General features: G+C 47.7%; 9 protein-coding genes across 9 annotated transcripts; 5 read left to right on the top strand and 4 right to left on the bottom strand.

The window, feature by feature from the left end:
- Positions 1–438: 438 nt before the first annotated feature.
- On the bottom strand, positions 439–1461 carry CTF1_1 (Transcriptional activator of fatty acid utilization; the record flags this gene model as incomplete). Its single annotated transcript, XM_058504327.1, has 6 exons — positions 439–463; positions 512–910; positions 975–1099; positions 1158–1175; positions 1231–1255; positions 1304–1461. The coding sequence occupies 6 exons, from the start codon at positions 1459–1461 to the stop codon at positions 439–441; spliced, it is 750 nt and encodes a 249-aa protein (XP_058361041.1).
- A 771-nt stretch (positions 1462–2232) lies between these two features.
- Positions 2233–4471, bottom strand: ONS95_010708 (uncharacterized protein). Its single transcript, XM_058504326.1, has one exon. The coding sequence runs from the start codon at positions 3542–3544 to the stop codon at positions 2435–2437; it is 1110 nt and encodes a 369-aa protein (XP_058361040.1). The 5' UTR covers positions 3545–4471; the 3' UTR covers positions 2233–2434.
- A 244-nt stretch (positions 4472–4715) lies between these two features.
- ONS95_010707 (uncharacterized protein) lies at positions 4716–5206 on the bottom strand (the record flags this gene model as incomplete). Its single annotated transcript, XM_058504325.1, has 3 exons — positions 4716–4792; positions 4867–5052; positions 5182–5206. The coding sequence occupies 3 exons, from the start codon at positions 5204–5206 to the stop codon at positions 4716–4718; spliced, it is 288 nt and encodes a 95-aa protein (XP_058361039.1).
- Positions 5207–6479: 1273 nt separating this feature from the next.
- On the bottom strand, positions 6480–7810 carry ONS95_010706 (uncharacterized protein; the record flags this gene model as incomplete). The annotated part of the gene is made up of 4 exons (XM_058504324.1): positions 6480–6880; positions 6929–7484; positions 7534–7621; positions 7671–7810. The coding sequence occupies 4 exons, from the start codon at positions 7808–7810 to the stop codon at positions 6480–6482; spliced, it is 1185 nt and encodes a 394-aa protein (XP_058361038.1).
- A 2984-nt stretch (positions 7811–10794) lies between these two features.
- ONS95_010705 (uncharacterized protein) lies at positions 10795–11560 on the top strand (the record flags this gene model as incomplete). The annotated part of the gene is made up of 2 exons (XM_058504323.1): positions 10795–11240; positions 11293–11560. The coding sequence occupies 2 exons, from the start codon at positions 10795–10797 to the stop codon at positions 11558–11560; spliced, it is 714 nt and encodes a 237-aa protein (XP_058361037.1).
- Positions 11561–11824: 264 nt separating this feature from the next.
- ONS95_010704 (uncharacterized protein) lies at positions 11825–12784 on the top strand (the record flags this gene model as incomplete). Its single annotated transcript, XM_058504322.1, has 1 exon — positions 11825–12784. The coding sequence occupies one exon, from the start codon at positions 11825–11827 to the stop codon at positions 12782–12784; it is 960 nt and encodes a 319-aa protein (XP_058361036.1).
- A 613-nt stretch (positions 12785–13397) lies between these two features.
- On the top strand, positions 13398–14602 carry ONS95_010703 (uncharacterized protein; the record flags this gene model as incomplete). The annotated part of the gene is made up of 3 exons (XM_058504321.1): positions 13398–13958; positions 14030–14262; positions 14365–14602. 3 exons carry the CDS (start codon positions 13398–13400, stop codon positions 14600–14602), a joined length of 1032 nt encoding a protein of 343 aa, XP_058361035.1.
- Positions 14603–15290: 688 nt separating this feature from the next.
- Positions 15291–17134, top strand: ONS95_010702 (uncharacterized protein; the record flags this gene model as incomplete). Its single annotated transcript, XM_058504320.1, has 4 exons — positions 15291–15537; positions 15590–15768; positions 15818–16027; positions 16073–17134. The coding sequence occupies 4 exons, from the start codon at positions 15291–15293 to the stop codon at positions 17132–17134; spliced, it is 1698 nt and encodes a 565-aa protein (XP_058361034.1).
- A 676-nt stretch (positions 17135–17810) lies between these two features.
- On the top strand, positions 17811–18290 carry ONS95_010701 (uncharacterized protein; the record flags this gene model as incomplete). Its single annotated transcript, XM_058504319.1, has 1 exon — positions 17811–18290. One exon carries the CDS (start codon positions 17811–17813, stop codon positions 18288–18290), a length of 480 nt encoding a protein of 159 aa, XP_058361033.1.
- Positions 18291–18416: the final 126 nt, after the last annotated feature.

Below are 18416 nucleotides of genomic sequence, written 5' to 3'. Positions count from 1 at the left end.
CTTGACGTAGCTACCAGGGATCCGGACCCTTGTGTAAACACATGTTATTGTGACCTTACAAGTCTCCTGCGCTTTGACCACAAACTGCACTAGAGCGAGTAACAAATGTCCATTTTAAGAAGGGCACTGATGAAGTCATGTCGCCTGTGGAATTTACTTTCTTCGCGTTGAACCCATGTACAAAGTTTGGATTGGGACCAGCTCTTGTGACTTTATCCCACGAAAACCAGCTCTCTGCTTTGTTTCCCAAACAGCTCTTCGGCAACACGATCTGTGATCAAAGCTCGACACTCCATGGAGGCGATGATTTGCTGCCGGGATCTGGAGGCTTTCTGCTCCTTTGTTCAATTTTCATCTTGGAATCGCGTGTCATGATGGGGACGCGAACTCAACAGCCAACCCAGAGCGAGATAGATCAAGTCTCTCCAGCTTGTGACATCAACGTAACCCAACAATATTAGACCTATCCATTAGCTCATTTGACTTCAAACTTTGGATTTCGTAAGCTTACCATTCCTCAACATTAATCCCGGTCGGGGCCGGCGTGGGCCTTGATCCTTTATCCATCCATCCTTCCTCCTCGTCCTCCTCATAAAACGCCAGTACTGGCTCCCACTCATCCTGCTCTCTCCGATCCGTGATTCTGTACTCAGAGGATATCCTTTGCGAGATATTCTGTATGCATTCAGCACGCATGTCGATGGAGTCTTTCCGTGAGAAACACATTGTGTCGTTCTGTTTTGCTATTGCGGCGTAGAGACCTGTGAATATCGTTTTGTCTTCTAGACTGCGGAGATTGTCTTCTATTTCTAGATGAGAGGGGAGTGGAGTCTCAGCTTGAGGTGGAGGATCGACTGATGGGGAGATGTCCAGCCAGGGTTTGGAGGGGTTGTAGCGGCCGCGGTGTTTACTTGGTTTGTATGTTAGGATGATGATTTTAACTTTTGGTTAAGGCTCCTGCCATAGATGCATACCGTGACATCTCTCCGACTGATACTCTCTCGGTTGTCTTTTTCTTCTTGGGCGGGATGAAGCATTTGACTGAATGTGCGGTGCAGTTCGTACATGGTAGACCGTGACTTCCGGCATCACATCTTATCTGTATACACTTTAACATTTTATCTTGGATGCGATAATTGCTTGTCTAGGAAACTGACCCGTCTAGAATGGCACGACTAAGGATCTTATTTAGCTTTGTATCCAAATGATTTGTGATCACGGAGCACTCACCCCACAAGCTCGCCCTGCGCGCGGCCTATCATTTGTTACCTGGGCTGTTCCACCTGTTTCTCGTTCAACTCACCTCCGGAAAGGTTGCCGGCGTGACCGTGTGTTAGTATCTGTCTCCTCGATCGATTTTTGGGTCTCATGTCCTTCTATTTGGTCGTCAAATTGATTCTCCGGCCATGGATCCTCCATGAGCGGTGTCCATGCGGCGTCTACCTCGGCTAATGCTTGCATCGCTGTCTTCACCTGAGTCTTCAAGTCCTGAGAGGAATATCGATGTCCTATATGTGTTGTTGTATTCTCCGATATGGTTAGATCTAGATGCTCTATACTAGTGGAGTTGGTGCTGTGATGGATTGAGATCTAAGTTGGAGGATGGGTTCGGAGTTCGGTAGCGATCGATGATCCTCTCTCTGCCAAGGTCGGCTTGAACCGAGGCGGGGTAGATGTTGAGACAGAAGCGGCTCAGCCTATCGCAACCCACCTTCAGGTCTGCTGCGCCATATGTGTGACTGATGTTAATTGAACGAATCGTCTGAAGTTGACTAATGTTCTGTACTTATAAAGCAGTCGAAAGGCCTGCAGCAAGGGCTTGGGACCCAACCAGGGGGTATTTACATAAGACCGAGAACAAACCCCAACTCGCGCTTCCACGATATACCGCTGCGTTTGAGAAGTTCTCAGGATTACCTCAAAAAGATCTCGAATTGATTATCGAGGGATTGAAGGTGTGGTGAGTGGTATTGGGCGGCTAGCAAAATCTCGCTCTCCTTGGAGGTTAAGCGAACCACAGTCTTGTCCACTCAAAACACTTGCATTTTTCAATCTCATGTAAGCCTTCAAGAACGATCGAAGAAGACCCCCTAGTTGAAATGCTTCCCAATTATCCTCCTCAAAATTCAAAGGGCGCAGGGCTCGGCAGAGTTTAGATTTGTGAAGTGTTTAGCAACGGCAGTCATGGCATGGCCCAGTGGCCCTCCATATCTGAGAATGTTCGACTGGGGAAAGGCACAGCAAGCTGCAGAAAGGTACAGAGAATCCTTTTATTTCTATTTATATTAAGTTGCAATCTGTATCTGAAGTAACTTAAGAATCCATTCGAGCTGACGGTACAAGTATCTCCTACGGAGACAGTGGTTTTATGAGTTCGAGCAAGTCTGATGAATTGCCCAGATACCCAAAATCAGTCCCTCGGTTCATAGTAACTTTACAAATCCAAAATTCGAAAAATGAACCCCAAGACAACGCTCGCAATTTCTCTGGCTGCTCGAAATAGACGGTAAATGGGCCCAAGCTGAGTTATGTCCGGTCGATTCAACCTTTCAACAGCCCTCCGATTTTCATAATCCACCCAGATAAGCCGCCCCGGCTCCCGCAAGTCCAAAGAAGTCATATAGCCCACCTCCTCAGGAGACGTCGCTGCTGTCCAGAGATAATCTTTCAAATATGGACGGAAATGTTCTGCCCACACCTGGGGCAGGTCCATTGCGTCCCTCAGTATCCGTGTTTCGAAAACCAGTGGTCTGGTCGCTACTTCAAAAGTCCTGAATATCTCGTGCAGCTCGTCGCGGAAGATGATGACTTGTGGGGGCATAGGGATCGATTCGCTAGGCTGAGAGGGATTAGAGGTGAGGGGGAGAGCGTAGACGGGTATGTCCGGTCCTCCGCACTTCTCGCATGCGTCCCAGGAGAGACAGTCGTAGGTGGGAATCCGGTTGTTCATGGAAATCTTCATTCTCTCTTGTTCCGTACTGCGATAAAGATCGTACAGCGCCAGGAGGCCTAGTATGAGGTGTTTCTTGGCATATTTCACGGAGTAGGTTAGGGTCTCCTTGCTGGGGTGCTCGCTTTTGAATAGGCGGGGGTGAATCTCGACGTCTGGGTGGAAATTTGGCGACTGAAGTCGATAATATGATTGGGGTATGTCGCGGTCGTGCGTCTGCCACCAGAGAATATCGCAGCTCAAGAAGCGCATGTTCTCAAGGGATGTCAAATCATGGAGCCATCTCTCAAAACGAGTTGGTATGGTAGGAATCCAGCGCGGGATGAGATGGGGAAAATTCCGTCGAACAGCTTTGTCTGCTTCGTAGAGGCTCATCTGATCTATGACATCGAGCTGCAGCTCTAGTGGGAGACTTGTGAATCTCGAAATCCCCGACGTTGGTGAGTCTGCTTTCCCGAAATCGCTGCTGCTAAGTTGGAGTTGCATATTGAAAAACGACATGCAATGGCGTAAGAGCGCCACGGAGTCTTGTCGCGCATCGACATGCGCCTGGATGTAAGGTGACATCAGTCTCCTACACTTGTTGTAGAACATGACTTGCTGCTGTTTTATTTCATTGATATGGTTTGGTAATTTCGGCTGCAGCGTTTCCAAAGTGTATTTACATTTTGAACTTAACTTTTGGATGGCAGATGCGTTTTGAATTACAATTTTTTGGAAGTCTTTGTGGAAAGCGACTTCTCCATTTGAGTTTCTATGACTGCAGGATATCAGCAAATATTATCAGCCAGGGGACGTCGGACTCACAGCTGGTAAAACGCTTGTATAACACCGTATCCTAAATTCTCCCACTGCTCTCTGATAACAGATGGAAGCTCTGAGATGTCCCTTCCCTCGATGAAGAAGGCCGAGAGTGGGGGCTCAAAGATGGACATGATTGTGTATCTGCTGTGGGTGTGACTTGTAGGGTTTTTGCAGAATTTTTGAGAACTGACGCTGAATGTAAGATATGTAGCAATAATGCATTCTTACAAGAAGCAAAATTATTCTTTGCTATATAAAATTCAATATCGGAGAACGGACTGACTTTGTGGCCCTAGTAAGAGTTAGAGCTTCCCTTTTTGGCGTGATGGATTCGGTCCCAAAGTTGGATGTTTGGTGCCACATTAAGCGAGATGCTCCCCAGGTATGAAAGAAGTTCCGATTAATGTCAATTGTAGTTCTAGGACTACACCTCTCAAGCTTGACTGGTTTGGGAGCATTGAATGATACTAGCATGTCCCTGTAGCGGAGCACTTGATGATGGGAGAACCAGCTCATGTCCGGCATGCTGAAGCTGTAAGTTGTCACGTGCAATATTCAACACCAACATCAATTCGATGGATATGCTGAAGATAGCCTGAGTAAGAATGGAAGGAGTTTGCTATTTTTTAAGGCTATAAAATTGATGTAAAAACATGCTAGGCATCACCAGGCTACAGCACACAACTTCGCTTAAGAAAATCTGTGCCGCATAAACGCTGGCAACAGTAACAACTCCCACACCAGGAATATTAATAAATGCGATCAAAAGAAAATTATAAGATATTATATGAGATTAGTGATTGTCTAGAAAGATGCAAGTGAGGCAAAACATATTTCAGGATCAAGATAAGTCATTTTCCTAACAGTAACAACGCAAACACATAACATAATCATAGCGTCATTCAGAAAATCACAACAAAGCGTCCCTTGATGCAACTCCAGTCATGTGAACGTTCAGCCCCTATTCATCAGAATTCCCTGAAGACTTTCCACCCTTTCTTCCAGCCTCAACGGGATCAACCTTTCCGCCAGCGAATTCTATTCTCCGTGTTAGCCAAATACCCATTTGTAACACGTATTTCAAAGCAATTTTATTTGGAGGAAGAACTTACGACCCTTTCCCCCCTTTCCACCAGAGTTACCGGAGGTGGAGTCATCATCCTCATCGTAGTTTGCGCTGCCGCCTGAGGCCTTTCCGCCCTGAGCGCCGGCTTCATGGGGGTCGACTTTGCCCTGAGCGAATTGGCCGGTACCGACACGCTTGTCTGGAGTTCCGTCCTCCTTCATACCTCCGTGCTCTGTGTGAATGTTAGTCGAAATAATTTGAATCTGGGTTCAGGTAAATGGAGAAAGGGTAGAGAGGAGATGGCGCAGGGGACAAGGGACTTGAAATGTGGATAGGTAGATTTGGGAGGAGGAAAGCGTACCAGTTGGCTTGTAGGTGTCAGACATGTTGAAGTTTGATTTGGATGGTTGGTTATTATTGATGGAGTATATGTGAAGATGTTGTGGTTGATGAAAGTAATGTTTGATTGAGGGAGGAAATAGCTGTTTATATAGACATTTCTCCTCTCCCATCCAGCCCTCTCAAACTCTATCTCTACCAAGGAGCATTTCCTCCGCTCCTCATCCTCTGATCTCATCCCTTCGTTTCCAAGTTCAGGATACGATGATCTGAAAAACACAAAAGCAAAAGTCATGATGTAAACACCCCTCCTTTCCACCTCCTCATCATTATCAGAGCAAGTAAGCTTTGATTCACACACATACCGCATACCACATACCAGGTAAACGCACTACCCCAGCACCACGCTACGTAAGAACATGGAGCGAGTAAGGAATATCCACACGCTATATCAACGATCTCCACGATTTCCCGTCCATGAGCGGGTATCGGATCGATCTAGACGTGTATTCCGGGGATGCAGGTACGCAGCCGTAGGGACCGAGCAGGAAAATCTGAACCAGGGGAAATATCTCTCACTAAGACATGATTTGCTCTGGGGGAGAGAGAAAGAGGAGAAGAGTGTTTGACGCGATCGCGAGTTTCTTGATTCGAGATCTCATGATGTAATTGATATGGGATGTTGCGCGTCAGAGGAGCGGTATCCTTACTAGGGTGACGCGCGCTGTCACGGGATATATGCGAGGGATAACACTCGTGTTCGGGTTTTGGTGTGATGGTTACCTGCTTAGGTAGATTTTCTGTGGGTGATTATTGAGTTTAGTCATAGGTTAAGACTCATTACCCTTTTACAGGACCTGAGAGAAATGCTTGATGTGGGGTTGCGGGGTAGATGGAGGAGGAATGCATCTTAAGCGGTTTTTGACATGGGAATGTGAAATTCGCATCTCGATGGGCGGATCGGTGCTTGAGGAATGATTTGAGTCAGACTCCGGCATGGCAATGTTTGAAGATAAATGTAATGATGACATTACGCGGGTAGACGTACTGTGAAGCAAAAGGAAAGAAAGTCAAATACGAGAAATGACAAGTTTGAAGCCACTTGACTGATTGGAGGGAATCCAGAACAGACCGCTTTTGTGCATCAAAGCTCAACTCTCGGTAGATATGCAACATGTAAGCAACAAGCTTGAAATCATGACGTTCTTCATCATTCGCATTCCAAATCTGCAAGGTCCCATACAGATCAATTCGCAAGATATCCCGCCTACCCCTTGAACGCCAGGGCTATATGCAAGACCTTTTAATACCTCATACCAATCATTTGGCTGCGGCCATCAGCTCCGCTCCGTTTCGTACAACACCAACCACAGCTCCCGTTTGCACAACCTCTCCACCTCCACCGCTCAGTCTGTATTCCACCTCAGCTAATCCATCTAGCCATGTAATCATCACTGGAGCAGGAACGTCTAGCTTCGTCAACTCTTCACTGAGTGCTGTGATGATATCTGCCAATGCTAGACCTTGAGTTGCTTTGAGAGAGTTGATCATTTGTAGACAGGTCGTTACGTCGGGAGTCTTGAGGACTGTGTTGAGGATCTTCGAGATGTCTTCGGGATGGGGTGACGCTATACATTCGTAGATTGTGGTTTCCGTTATCATGTCCCTTTTGATATCCTTCTCTGCGAGTTTGGGTGTGCCCTTGATGTGAATGGGAGTACCTACACCTTGTCAGCTTAAACCCAAACATCATGGAAACGAAGACTTACTGCTTGCATGGCATGCCTGTAGCACATTGAGAGCTCTTCTCATATCTCCCTTGCTCAACATCACCAGTGCATCCGTCGCAGAAGCATTGATCTGCACATTCTCCTCGATTATAACCTTGTCAACCAATACCCGAATATCCTTCTCCTTCAACGGACTGAACCTGAACCTCGTACAACGACTTAGAAGTGCTGGGCTGAGCTTATGTGTATAATTGGCAATGATGCAGAATCTCGTGTTCGCCGTGTATTTCTCCATGATTCGTCGCAATGCCATCTGTGCAGTGGAGGTCATGGCATCTGCCTCGTCCAGGATGATCAATTTGTATGTAGGCATCGAGGCAGATGTAGATTTCGTGCTCATTGTGAAGATCTGTTTTGTGCTTGCAAAGGTCTTGATCTGTTCGCGGACTACATCGATACCACGATCATCGGAGGCGTTGAGTTCGAGTACCATCTGTCGCATATTCTTTGAGCCGTAGATCTTTCGCGCCAGTGCAAGTATTGTAGACGTCTTTCCGGTTCCAGGTGGTCCGTAGAGGAGGAGATGAGGAAGTCTCTGGGATGCTGTCAGTACTTCAATCTCGAGCTCCAGAAGCTGTCCTTACATTCGTCTCGACGAACTTATTAATTGTTGCCAGGATATCCTGATGACCGGAGACATCTTCGAGCGTATCCGGACGGTATTTTTCGACCCTGCAGCGATATTAGTGGATGCTACATATACGGAGGGAGTATTTTTGACCATGGCAGACTGTCTTCAGCTTCGACGGGGAGGTTTGCTGCACTTCTCTTGCCCTTAGAATTGGTGTTATCTGAACTGAATATAACAGTATCTGATGCCACGGGGGCATCGATATCCATATCATCTCCGTAATCTGACATTTTGGCGGGCGTGTGAGGTTCGTGGAAGTTGTGGTAGCCGTTGAAAGTGGTGTCAATTGCTCGAGGGAGACGCGTTTTTTGGTGTTGTCGCGTTGAGTGGAAGTCCTTGAATCTCAGGCACCAAGGAGAGGGAGTCGACAGCATTGACATCAAGAATCCGTTCTTCGCCAGGACTCAACATAGGCAACTATCACTTTAACTTAGTCTAACTTATTCTGACCTTCTCACTCTATGGAATAGTTTTCACGGTCGGATAGTTAATCATGAATGCAGCCTGGCGACGAAAAAAGAGTGCTGTTCCGGAAGAATAACACAAGCCGAGTTGTGTAGCATGCCCTTCAATTTACTATCTGTCCTTCTTTGACCTCTACCTCATTGAAAGCTATGTACTAAAAACATCACATTGTTCTCTTGGCTAACGACTCATAACAACAAAAGAGCTTGTCAAGTGGAGCTAATACCACGTCTCCCTCTGCCACCGGTAAGGCCGGAAACTCGGTCTGAGAATCTTCCGAATCCTGAACAGAGTGAAGAATATATCATATAGTGACGGATTTAAACATACGTGCAGCTTGGTTGTACCCGAGCTACCGCTTCGAATCTTGAAACTCAATGCCCCAAATTCGATACTCTGGCCTGCAGAGTATCAACCATGCGCTGTTGGGAGTTCTGGTCAATAGAACTGAGAGCGGAGGGATTGCAATGGCGTAGGATGGTCTATAGATCTCCTATGAAATATAGAGAAGAGGGAGATACTCAAACGTGCTGAGTGCTTAACCATGTGGAATCAGGTGGGACGAAAGCTGACGAGCCGGAAGAGTACCAGCAAGGTGTTGATATTGTATCTTACGTTTCTGGTGAACTCTCGCTGCAGCTTGGCTTGAAGCGGCGCTGAAGAATGGCAGACTGAGATGTTGACTTGTTTATTAAGATGTATGTCCCAAATCGAATGAAATGATGAAGGGTTTGAAGTTTCTTGTACATACTGTTATGGTGAGCAGTGAGTCCACGTCATCCCAAGCATCTTAACTTCTCATTCGGAAGGATACCCTCGACTCTGCAGGGACTTTAGTGTCGGGCCACTTTCTAGAGCCTAGATACTACAAAATTTGTGAATTCCAAGCTGCATTCTAGGATTTCGAGGCTTTGCTCATGGAAAACTAATTACGAGACCTATACTAGATGTTTACCGCAGTTTATGTCGTTCGAACGGTGGCTTCATCCCTGATCACTGACAACGATGCAGAATGACCAGTGCTGACTACAGAACCGGCCAGACTCAATTACTAAGAAACATACCATGTTCTTCAAAAGCCGAGGTTACATCGGGTGTCAAGAATGCCCAAGGAATGGGTGGGTCTTGACTTTGATGTTGTAATACGAGGCGAACTGGGGCATTGCTGGGAGGGTTCCGAATATTGGAATCCTGATTCCTGAGTGAGTGACAAACAGTTCGATAGGCATGCGGGAAAAGGTTGTTCAGAGCATAATGATAATGATTCAGACCAGTTGATAAAAGTCTTTCGGTTGTTCTTCCGTTCTCAGCACCGGAACTCTAACTGTTGGACGGAGATGAGATTTGTCATATCGTCAGATGATTTAATAACAGTGCTCAAATACGGAGGAAACAAGATTTGTTTACTGAACCTGATAAGAATTGATGCACAGGATATACCCATCCTGACCATATCCTTCCATTTAAGGATTTAATGATCCGGAATTCTACCTCAGTCCAGGAGAAGGTGGAGTCCATGGACTCGCTTACGGTAAAGAGCACCTCACGATTGGCACAAACAAAGCCCCGCCCCATTCAACTCGGCTCAGCAGGGGAACTACCTAATCAAACTCAAAACAAACTTCAGACGAACCTGGAAACGTCCCAAGAAAGCAGGTCTTCCATTCCTCTCCTTTCACACACGACGATTGTTGGGGCGGCCTTCACCTTCAAGTCTCTTGGGGAAACATCTGGAACAGATGGCTGACACATCTTTTGCCTATTGGGTAGCTTGGGGCACGACTTGGTAGTTTTGTGGAGGGGGTGGCTTGCAGTGATGCTGAGCACAGCCTCCACTAGGTGCTGAGCACCACATCACGAAACGCGGCAGCGACAAGCGGGGGATGCTATTCGTTGGGGATATTCATCTTTTGTTTCTTAGTCGAAACTGCTTTTCCTTCGTCTTGTCTTTGCGCGCGCGCGCGCTGTTATTGGCATTTTCTTACTTTGGATGATGGTTTCGTCTACCAGCGTTGTTAGTTGTTCGTTCGGCGTTAGCTGAGACGAGGGCGTCACCCTCGTGAGGGGTGCAGCCGCTTGGAACAAATCCTCTGAGTGGATGGCTAGGAGTTCCTGGCCTGATGCCATTTAGAGTTTGCTTCAGTGGGTTTGGTAATGGAGTTAGAGTTTCTAGCGCCGGCACCGGTGTGCAGTTGCAGTTGGAAAAGCTTCAGTATTGCTTCGTTGGTGAGCTAGTGACTGCGTGGTTGCTCGATGAGGAGCTGGAGGAAACTGGTTCTGGGTTAGAAAAGAACCAGAAGGGCACTGGTGAGCCATCGGAATGTCATTGGAAGTGTGCTATTGGACTGAGATATACTTTGGACCTTTGGTGGTGCACAGTTACATCTGTGTATCAGATCCGCCCATTCTCCATGGGTTCAAGTGTACCCCGGCGGAATTTCTGACAAGTGGGTTGGTCCCCATAGCCCGCTTTCATCGCATTCACACCCCCTGCTTTTCGGATTCCCTGCGTTGCCAAGGAAAGCTTGGTATTGTCAGTGTGTTTGGAGGAGCTCTCGAATGTTTGTCACAGCTAAGTAAGAAGGTCTCCTCAGGTCGTCAGGGACCGGCGGGAGTTGAGGAGGCATATATATAGTGGCCCCTCCGTCTTCTGTCTCGTCTCATCAATTCTCTCAAACTCGCTCATACTTTCGATTCAGCTGGTCTAACTCAAAAGTTCTTAATATCAAACCACCCTCTCGCTTTCAATATGCAGTACTCCAAGACTTCCGTCATCCTCTCCCTCCTCCCATTCACCCTCGCCCAGGACTATGGTTATGGTGGTGGTTCCGCAAAGGGCACGACAGGCGCTGCAGCAGCTGCTGCTAGCACTACTGCCTCTTCATCTGGCCCTATCCACACTGTGAAGGTTGGAGATGGTGGTCTCAACTTCAGCCCAAACAGCTTCACGGCGAGCGTAGGCGACACTGTCGAGTTCCACTTCTACCCATCTCAACACTCCGTCGCTCAATCGTCCTTTGCGGCGCCATGTGCACCAATCAACGATACCGCTTTTTTCAGTGGCGGCTTCAGGACCACATCGGGAGTGAACACAAACACATTCTCCATTAAGGTTAACAACACATCTCCAATCTGGTTTTACTGTGCAGCCCCAGGCCACTGCGAGGGTGGTATGGCAGGTGTTATCAACCCTCCGTAAGTTCACTGTGTTCTTTTGACCGAGAGCACTTGCTGATAGAACTTGCAGTGCCGATGGCTCCAGGACTATTGAGCAATACCAAGCTGCTGCTGCAAATGTCAACGAAACTGTCGCTCCAAAGACAGTTCAGGGTGGAACTGTTGGCCCGGCACAGGCACAGAGCTCTGGCACAGCGAGCGGTACTGCCTCAGGAACCTCGAGTGCTTCACCAACAGCCACTGGCAATGCTGCTGTTGAGGCGAGAGGAGCTGTCAGCTGGTCGTTGTTTGCTCTTACTGGTGTTGCAGCTTTGGGATTCGGTGGTTTGATTGTTTAGAAGCCTTGATGATGGCTGTTCTGTTTTGGAAATTCTTGGGGTTGAAGTTTTGATACTGGGATTTGGATCAACTGTGTGCATGGAATGTACAATATTGATGTAGAATGATTTTGAAATACCATAGATACGAGAGAATGAATCTGAAGTTGAGAAGAGACTGATTCCACAAAATGCCTGGTGACTAAGCAGATGCACCCCACAACCCCGCCAACTGGTCTCTGGAAATCAAACATCCAGGAACAACTCACTACCCGTATATCCACGATGGCACCTCACAACGAAATGCCCAAATTGCCTGTCGAAATCCAATTGAGCATCATCGACGCCATCGCGCCGGCAGACCTCCCCCAAATAGCCCTCCCCCGAAACCATCCCTTCACAAAAACCCTCGTCGCCCTGACCTACACTTCTCGGGCTCTCCAACCTCACGCGCGCCGACTCCTCTACACACACTGCCTATACATACATACCCCCAATCGGTTGCGGAAGCTGCTGCGCAGTATACAGGAGTCTCCGCAAGATGTTCAGAAAGATCTGCTGGACCATGCAACCTCGCTGTATCTCCGGCCGTACCCCGTCGATGGAACGATAGCAGATGTAGGAATCACCAACGATGTGCTTCTACTAATGACAACGCTCGCTCCCCGCTTGCGCCGTCTGCTAGTCGATATACCATTCCGAAGTGTATATCCCGACGAAGATAGATTAGGCGTGCGGCCAGTGCTGCGGAATGCGTTCTCGAATCTGCCAGCTGTGGAAGAGTTCTGCAGTGTGCGCGACGAGCTGTATCTTGAGCTAGGAGCTTCTGATGGTCCGGGTGTGTGGTCTGGGTGGGAGAGATTAAAGACGTTGGTACTGTATAATGTTGATATGGCGACGGCGAAGTTCTGGAAAGGGTTGTATCTGGCGAGGGGTATTGAGACGGTAGTTTTGACGAGGGCTGATGGACTGAGGGAGGTCGATATGAAGCAGGAGTGGAGGCATTGCTTTCGTGTTGATGGGACAGAGGGGGAGGAGAGAAGGTTGGATTTCCTGCTGGTTAATGTTGATGCTGAGCATACGATTCCGTTGGGGTGGGAGAGGCGGAGGAAGGAGGATAAGTTGCAGGTGAGGATTTTGAATGTGCCGATTAGTTATTATGGGGATGAGGATTTGGTGGTTATTTGCCAGCATTGGGTGAAAAGGAGGGTTTTGCAAGGTGTTCCTGTTGAGGGCTGGTCATGATGCAGGAGTAGTTCTTCTTATGCATGATCGAAAGACTTGACTTGTGTCTTTGTCATTTCGCAATGGTAACCTCCCATTTCCGATTGCAAAACTGACAACAGCTCAAGTGAGTCTGAACACTTTTTTAGCAACCATGTAAGAGTCGTTCTCTCGAGAATTGTTCCTCATGTTTGAGGCATCAGATTCAAGATGTTTACAACATTATCCACTAGACTCGTCTGGGTAACATACGAGAAACATGTGTGTTCTTCTTGCAGCATCATATTTATCATTCTGCCAGCTTGTTCTTCAGATCTAAGCACTTTTAGTATCAAAGGGATGGCTCTCATTCTCATAATTTCTCATTATGATTGGTGGGGACGTGTTGTTTTCTGCAGGAACACCTGGCGCCACCAACAATTCTCCTTACCACTCCTCCCAACATTACGCGCAACGTTCCGGCCAAGCAGTCAGCATTCGCGTCCCCAGCAACATCCACCCCAATTTACCATGGATTCAAGTCCCCAATTGGCCCTCACCGTCCGAGCGGCCCCTTAAATACACGTGACTCTATACGGTGATTTAGGCAGCACCTTAACAATTCGTCCTGAGTAAACAATGAAAAGCAAGCCGAATGTCTTCTTCTCAGGAGGAGCCATCACCGCTCCCTCCTCTCACCACGATTACCATTGATATTGGGAAGCCGTTAAGACTGTTTGTTCGTCTTGCGAGTATTCCGGTATTGACGTTCTTAAGGGTTGCGAAATTGGACGAGGTGTTTGTGGTTGAACGCGCTGAGATGGGCGCTGCACGACGGGAACGCGAACGTGACTCAGAGGAGAGAGGGGGGCTGTTGGAGAGTGAGAGTGCGAGTGAGGATATTTATGGTGACAGTGATGATGAGGATGAGAATGTGAGATTCACGCCTGAGGAACAGGAGGAGCCGATTGTTCTATCTTCGAAAGCTCGATTGCTTCAACGAGGAGGCCCAGGCTCAGGGGTAAAATATGCCAGGTCAATCAACGCCCTGACAAAGCTCAGTCTGTGTATCTCGGGATGGAACTCCCTGGTGCTGATAACTGCTCTGATTATTATGCTTGCGGGGGATTTTAGAGACTTGGGGAGCTGGAACGGGTCGAGGTATCATCGTTATAAGGGGGAGGTGGCAATTGGGCTTTTGGTTTCATTTATCACCGTAAGTTACCTTCTCCCCAACCCCACTCCACTCATATTTTGTTTGTATGATCTTAAAACTGACTTGATCAGACCGTCATATGTTTCGTCTCCGCGCTACGGAATTCGAAAAAGCCCATGACGGTTGGCGTCAGCGGATTTCTCGACCTGGTGTTTGTGAGCGTACTGTTCCCAATGGCTATTTATGCTGTTACTGTTGGGTTTCCAACCGAGAATTGGTGTTATGACTGGGGTTCATGTTTGAAATTGGTGAAGGCGGAGAAGGTGCTTGTTGTTTTTGGGGCGGTCTTTGGGTTTTTGCTGAGGTATGCGCTACACATCGATTCTACCTTCCTACCTCCTCTATCGGCTTTACCTTCATCGTTGTCTCACCGCCTAGCTTTATGATTTGTATTGACTTCATACAGCTTCATCCATTTCGCATTGCTTACCCTCCGCTCGTGTGTGATCAAGGATGATAAGCCGTGGAAACGACCGGGTCATGTTAAGTTCAGCATCTTCAGGTTTGATTTTGATGTTACGATCACGAAGCAAACGCAGAAACATAGGTGTACCTGCTGTGCTCAGCCTGCTGCTAGCCGTGCTGCGGGGAGTGCGAGGCCGGTAGTGAAAGGGACTGTTGAGAGTAGGGGCTTTGAGGTTTGAGAGTGTAGAGCTGTGTAGTGTCAGGACAGGACAACAATATTCTTGCGAGAGATCTTGTCAAGACACACAACAAAGAGTCTGATAGGTGGCTCGGGATTAGAAATCAGAAAGTCAGACATTAGTAAAGCTTCAAATCAAGATCTACATCTTCAGATGTAAGGTTATTCTGGTCCGATGTATCGAAGACAGAAATACCTCTTGACTGTCAAATTTGGAAAGAGTCTTTCTATAAAGCAAACGCATGTGCTTCGGGTGTATTTATTTATTCCGAGATTCTCGAACGAAAAGCGAATCTTCATATTGACTTTAAGAACGTCGTAGGTTCAAGTCAAATATCTTTAGCACGTTCTTGGGGATTGATCATCACGTGATAGTCAACCACATCTTCATTCTTTGCTCTAAGCGCCATGGAGACAAAGACAGGCAACGACTTCAAGAGTTGTGAATGCCTCTCGTTAGGCAATACATCTCGAATCCCTGTAGACGTCATTGAGCTGCCACACCAATCACTCAATTGTTATCGATAGGAAACTAATAAAGGGCCGTACCTTGGGGGCCAACCACGCTAGGACCTGTACTGGTTGATCAGCGGCTGCAGCTCACCACCCTCAACCACAGCGCTTACGCATCGTGGCTATAATTCCTTGCCAAAACGTGGCATCTTTTGATCTCTCCAGATACTCAAGTCATGGATGATAGATTCGCGGACGTGGCGAGAGATCCGGACGTTCGGCGAGCTATCGATTTGATCTACACCCTTCCCGTGTCTCCCCCAGAGCATCGAATGCTGGTCAGCTTCATTCGGGAATCTGTCGATGCAAAAAGCACGGCTTTGTATGTTCTTGCTCGAGCGTATTCGAATGGTGAGGGGGTTGAGAATGTGGAAGCAGAGCTGAGAAAGCTTTTTGAGGGATGGAGGGAACTGGTGAGGCGTTGTGAGTGAAGTCTCTGATGTTAAAAGGTGGAATGGCTGACGAAGGGAAAAAGTTGGTTCATATACTGGATCAGAGCAGTTTATTTCGCCAAAGTTGATTGCGAGAGATAATCGTCGATGTTGTGCGACTGGCACTTCGAGTGTCTGGTGGGATATGTTTGGTTGGAGTCGAATTGTTGCCGTTCAGATTGTACCTGATGCTGTTTTGAATTGTATTCGCGATGAGGAATCTGTACGTGTGATAGATATTAGGGCATTTCGTTCTGTCTGATATCTGATAGGGATCGATCGGGGAGTTGCTTTCCGTCTTTTTGACTGCAGCTGGAATAGAGCAGTTGACTGCTGAGCTCCATGGTGAGCATTTCGAGCTACGGAATACGTGGACTCTACGACAAGATGTTGCTACAGCTTTCAAGAATGGTCAATTATTTTTCCAACCTGGATGGAATGTTAAGAGACGTCCGGAGGAGGACTTGAAGCCTACGTGCCAGGTATGCACCCGCCACCACAAGCAGTATTTTTTCTCACTATCTCAGTACTCAGCGCAGATGATCCCACCTGAGCCATTCCCTCGATTCCCAAGAGCCCAAGGAGGGGTGCTACGTCAAAGTACATATTTCAAGCTGTCTACTTTTGATGCTGATGCTCTACCACTTCCAAGCAGTTTCCTCTGTGGTATTCACGCCCGATTCAGCGTGTCTCTACGATCAATACAGGTTCATCAAGAAATGTCAGCCAAACCACATGTGAGGCACTCATTGCAAGCAGCCCGAAGATGTCTTCTTATGCCCCTGGCTCCGCTCAAACCTATCCTTCAGACACTGTGGTGCTGTGTTCCCGAAATCGCAAGGATATCTGTATACAAAATTCTTCTCAATATTGGGCTCAGACTGTACGGACCACAACTAGCATGGGTGCAGCGAGTTCCATTTGGAATATACATCAAGCACGGCCGCGGCAATCTCGTCCCTAAAGGAGAGGCCTCAGCGTTACTCTTGGTAGAAAAATATACGAAAGTGAAAGCCCCGAAGCTGATCGACTCGATAACGCGCGACAATTACACATACTTAGTCATGACACGAGTTCCGGGCGTTCCACTTTCACAGAAGATCCCGGTCATGTCATATCCGGAGCGGAAACAACTCGCAATTGACCTCCGCGCTTACCTGCAGGAGTTTCAAAATATCCCAAACACCAACAAATCGCTGATTTGCGACGCCGATGGAGGCGCAGTATTTGATTATCGAATCCCAGGACGATCTGCAGGCCCATTTCAATCCGAAGAAGAGTTCAACAATTGCCTGATCACGCAAGAGCGCCTTCGTAGCCCTGTACATTCAAGAAAGCACCGTATAGTTTTTACACATGCAGATCTGGATCTGACCAACGTGCTCGTAGATGCAGGGAGATTATCTGGGCTGGTAGATTTTGGCTGTGCAGGATTTTATCCTGAATATTGGGAGTTCACGAAGGGCAAGTTCATCGAATTTGGGCCAGACCCTGCCTGGACAAACCTATTGGCCGCGGTGTTCGGTGACGAGTACCTTGAGGAGTTCGAGGCTGAAGAGAAGCTGTGGGCTGTCAATTCGACCATGTAGAGGTTGGCCAAATCCAAAGCCACCAATAGTTACAGAAAAAGCATTTATCTCCGGCGTCCCAGCGGCGTACTTTCCCGCGAATACTACGCTGGAGCCACGTGGAGTCGATGGCTGTTTCGTGTGTCGGCGCAGAAGGTCGCGAAGGTCGCGAAAGTCGCGGCTGCGCACCAGGACATTAGCCATTCACGCCATATTCGAAGCGCCATCATTGCATGAGGGCCAATCCGATGCCTTGCAACTCCAACACAGACTGCTGATGGAGCCTTGTTGCCTACTGATATTTCATGCTTTCAGCTTCGTAGTGCCAGCGAAGCTCACCAACACTCGGCCTGTTGAGACCCGCCACAGCAGCACATGGCTGTGAACCCATTGTATCCCTCTCCATGGGAGCTGACAGGTAGCCGGCCATGAATGCATATATTGACACCATTCCGCCACTTCATCGAGAAACGTGTCGACAGCATAGCAAATTTCCCTCTCTCATATACAGCCAGAACAGCGCAGTCATAAATAGACTTCAGCGTCCATTTCATCCATTTCCTATTGTCGATAAAGCTTATCTCAAGTTCGACTCGTATGGTGCTTCTATTTCTGTCAAATGTATGTCCTGCAGCAGGCATGGTACTTTTTACGTTTCTGACCACGTTCCAGATCAAATTTCTTACGTTATAGCAAGATGTCTGGCAATGAAGCGTACGAAGTAGGAGGTCTTTACATCATTCTTTCACTCCTCCCGAACGATGGCATGCATTGGGGTTTATTCCTCATGGTATCTCCACCCTGGGGCAACGTCTACAATGCAACCGACAAGTCAGGCGAATGGGTTCTAGACGAACACATGACCGAGAATGTCATTGGCTCGCAAACCATCCTCGGAGCCCTCCAAATCGCGACTGGTATCGACGAAAACCAGAGCACAACCGTACACAACATTATACTGGGCACGCCTGTTTTGCGGCAGGGAGGTTTCGTGCCTCAATGGAACGAGAATTTCAGATGCCGTGTTTGGGTGAAAGATGCATTGGAGAGACTGCGTGTTGCGGGCTTTATTCCGGATTGTGATGTTCAGGATCTTGAGGACGAGGCGGATTCTTTTGGAAGGCAGACTAAGAACATTGGCAGGAGAGGAGTGGTCGAAGTCTCGCGGATGTTATAGTGAGATCGATGCAGGTAGCAGTTGTGGCGTGAAATGTTCTGAAAATCGCTTGGGACACAACTTATTAATGACTGGTTGAAGAGGCTTAGAGAACCAAGGCTGACAGACATAATATGTCTAAGCTAA

Source organism: Cadophora gregata (genome assembly GCF_030347475.1).
Source record: "Cadophora gregata isolate MNR1 chromosome Unknown scaffold_4, whole genome shotgun sequence".
Lineage (NCBI taxonomy): Eukaryota > Fungi > Ascomycota > Leotiomycetes > Helotiales > Ploettnerulaceae > Cadophora > Cadophora gregata.
Note: the sequence above shows the minus strand (reverse complement) of the source record. Positions and strands in the feature narration are given on the sequence as shown.

Coding starts and splice junctions, on each gene's coding strand:
- ONS95_010708 (XM_058504326.1), bottom strand. CDS start 3,544: ATGTTCTACAACAAGTGTAGGAGACTGATGTCACCTTACATCCAGGCG.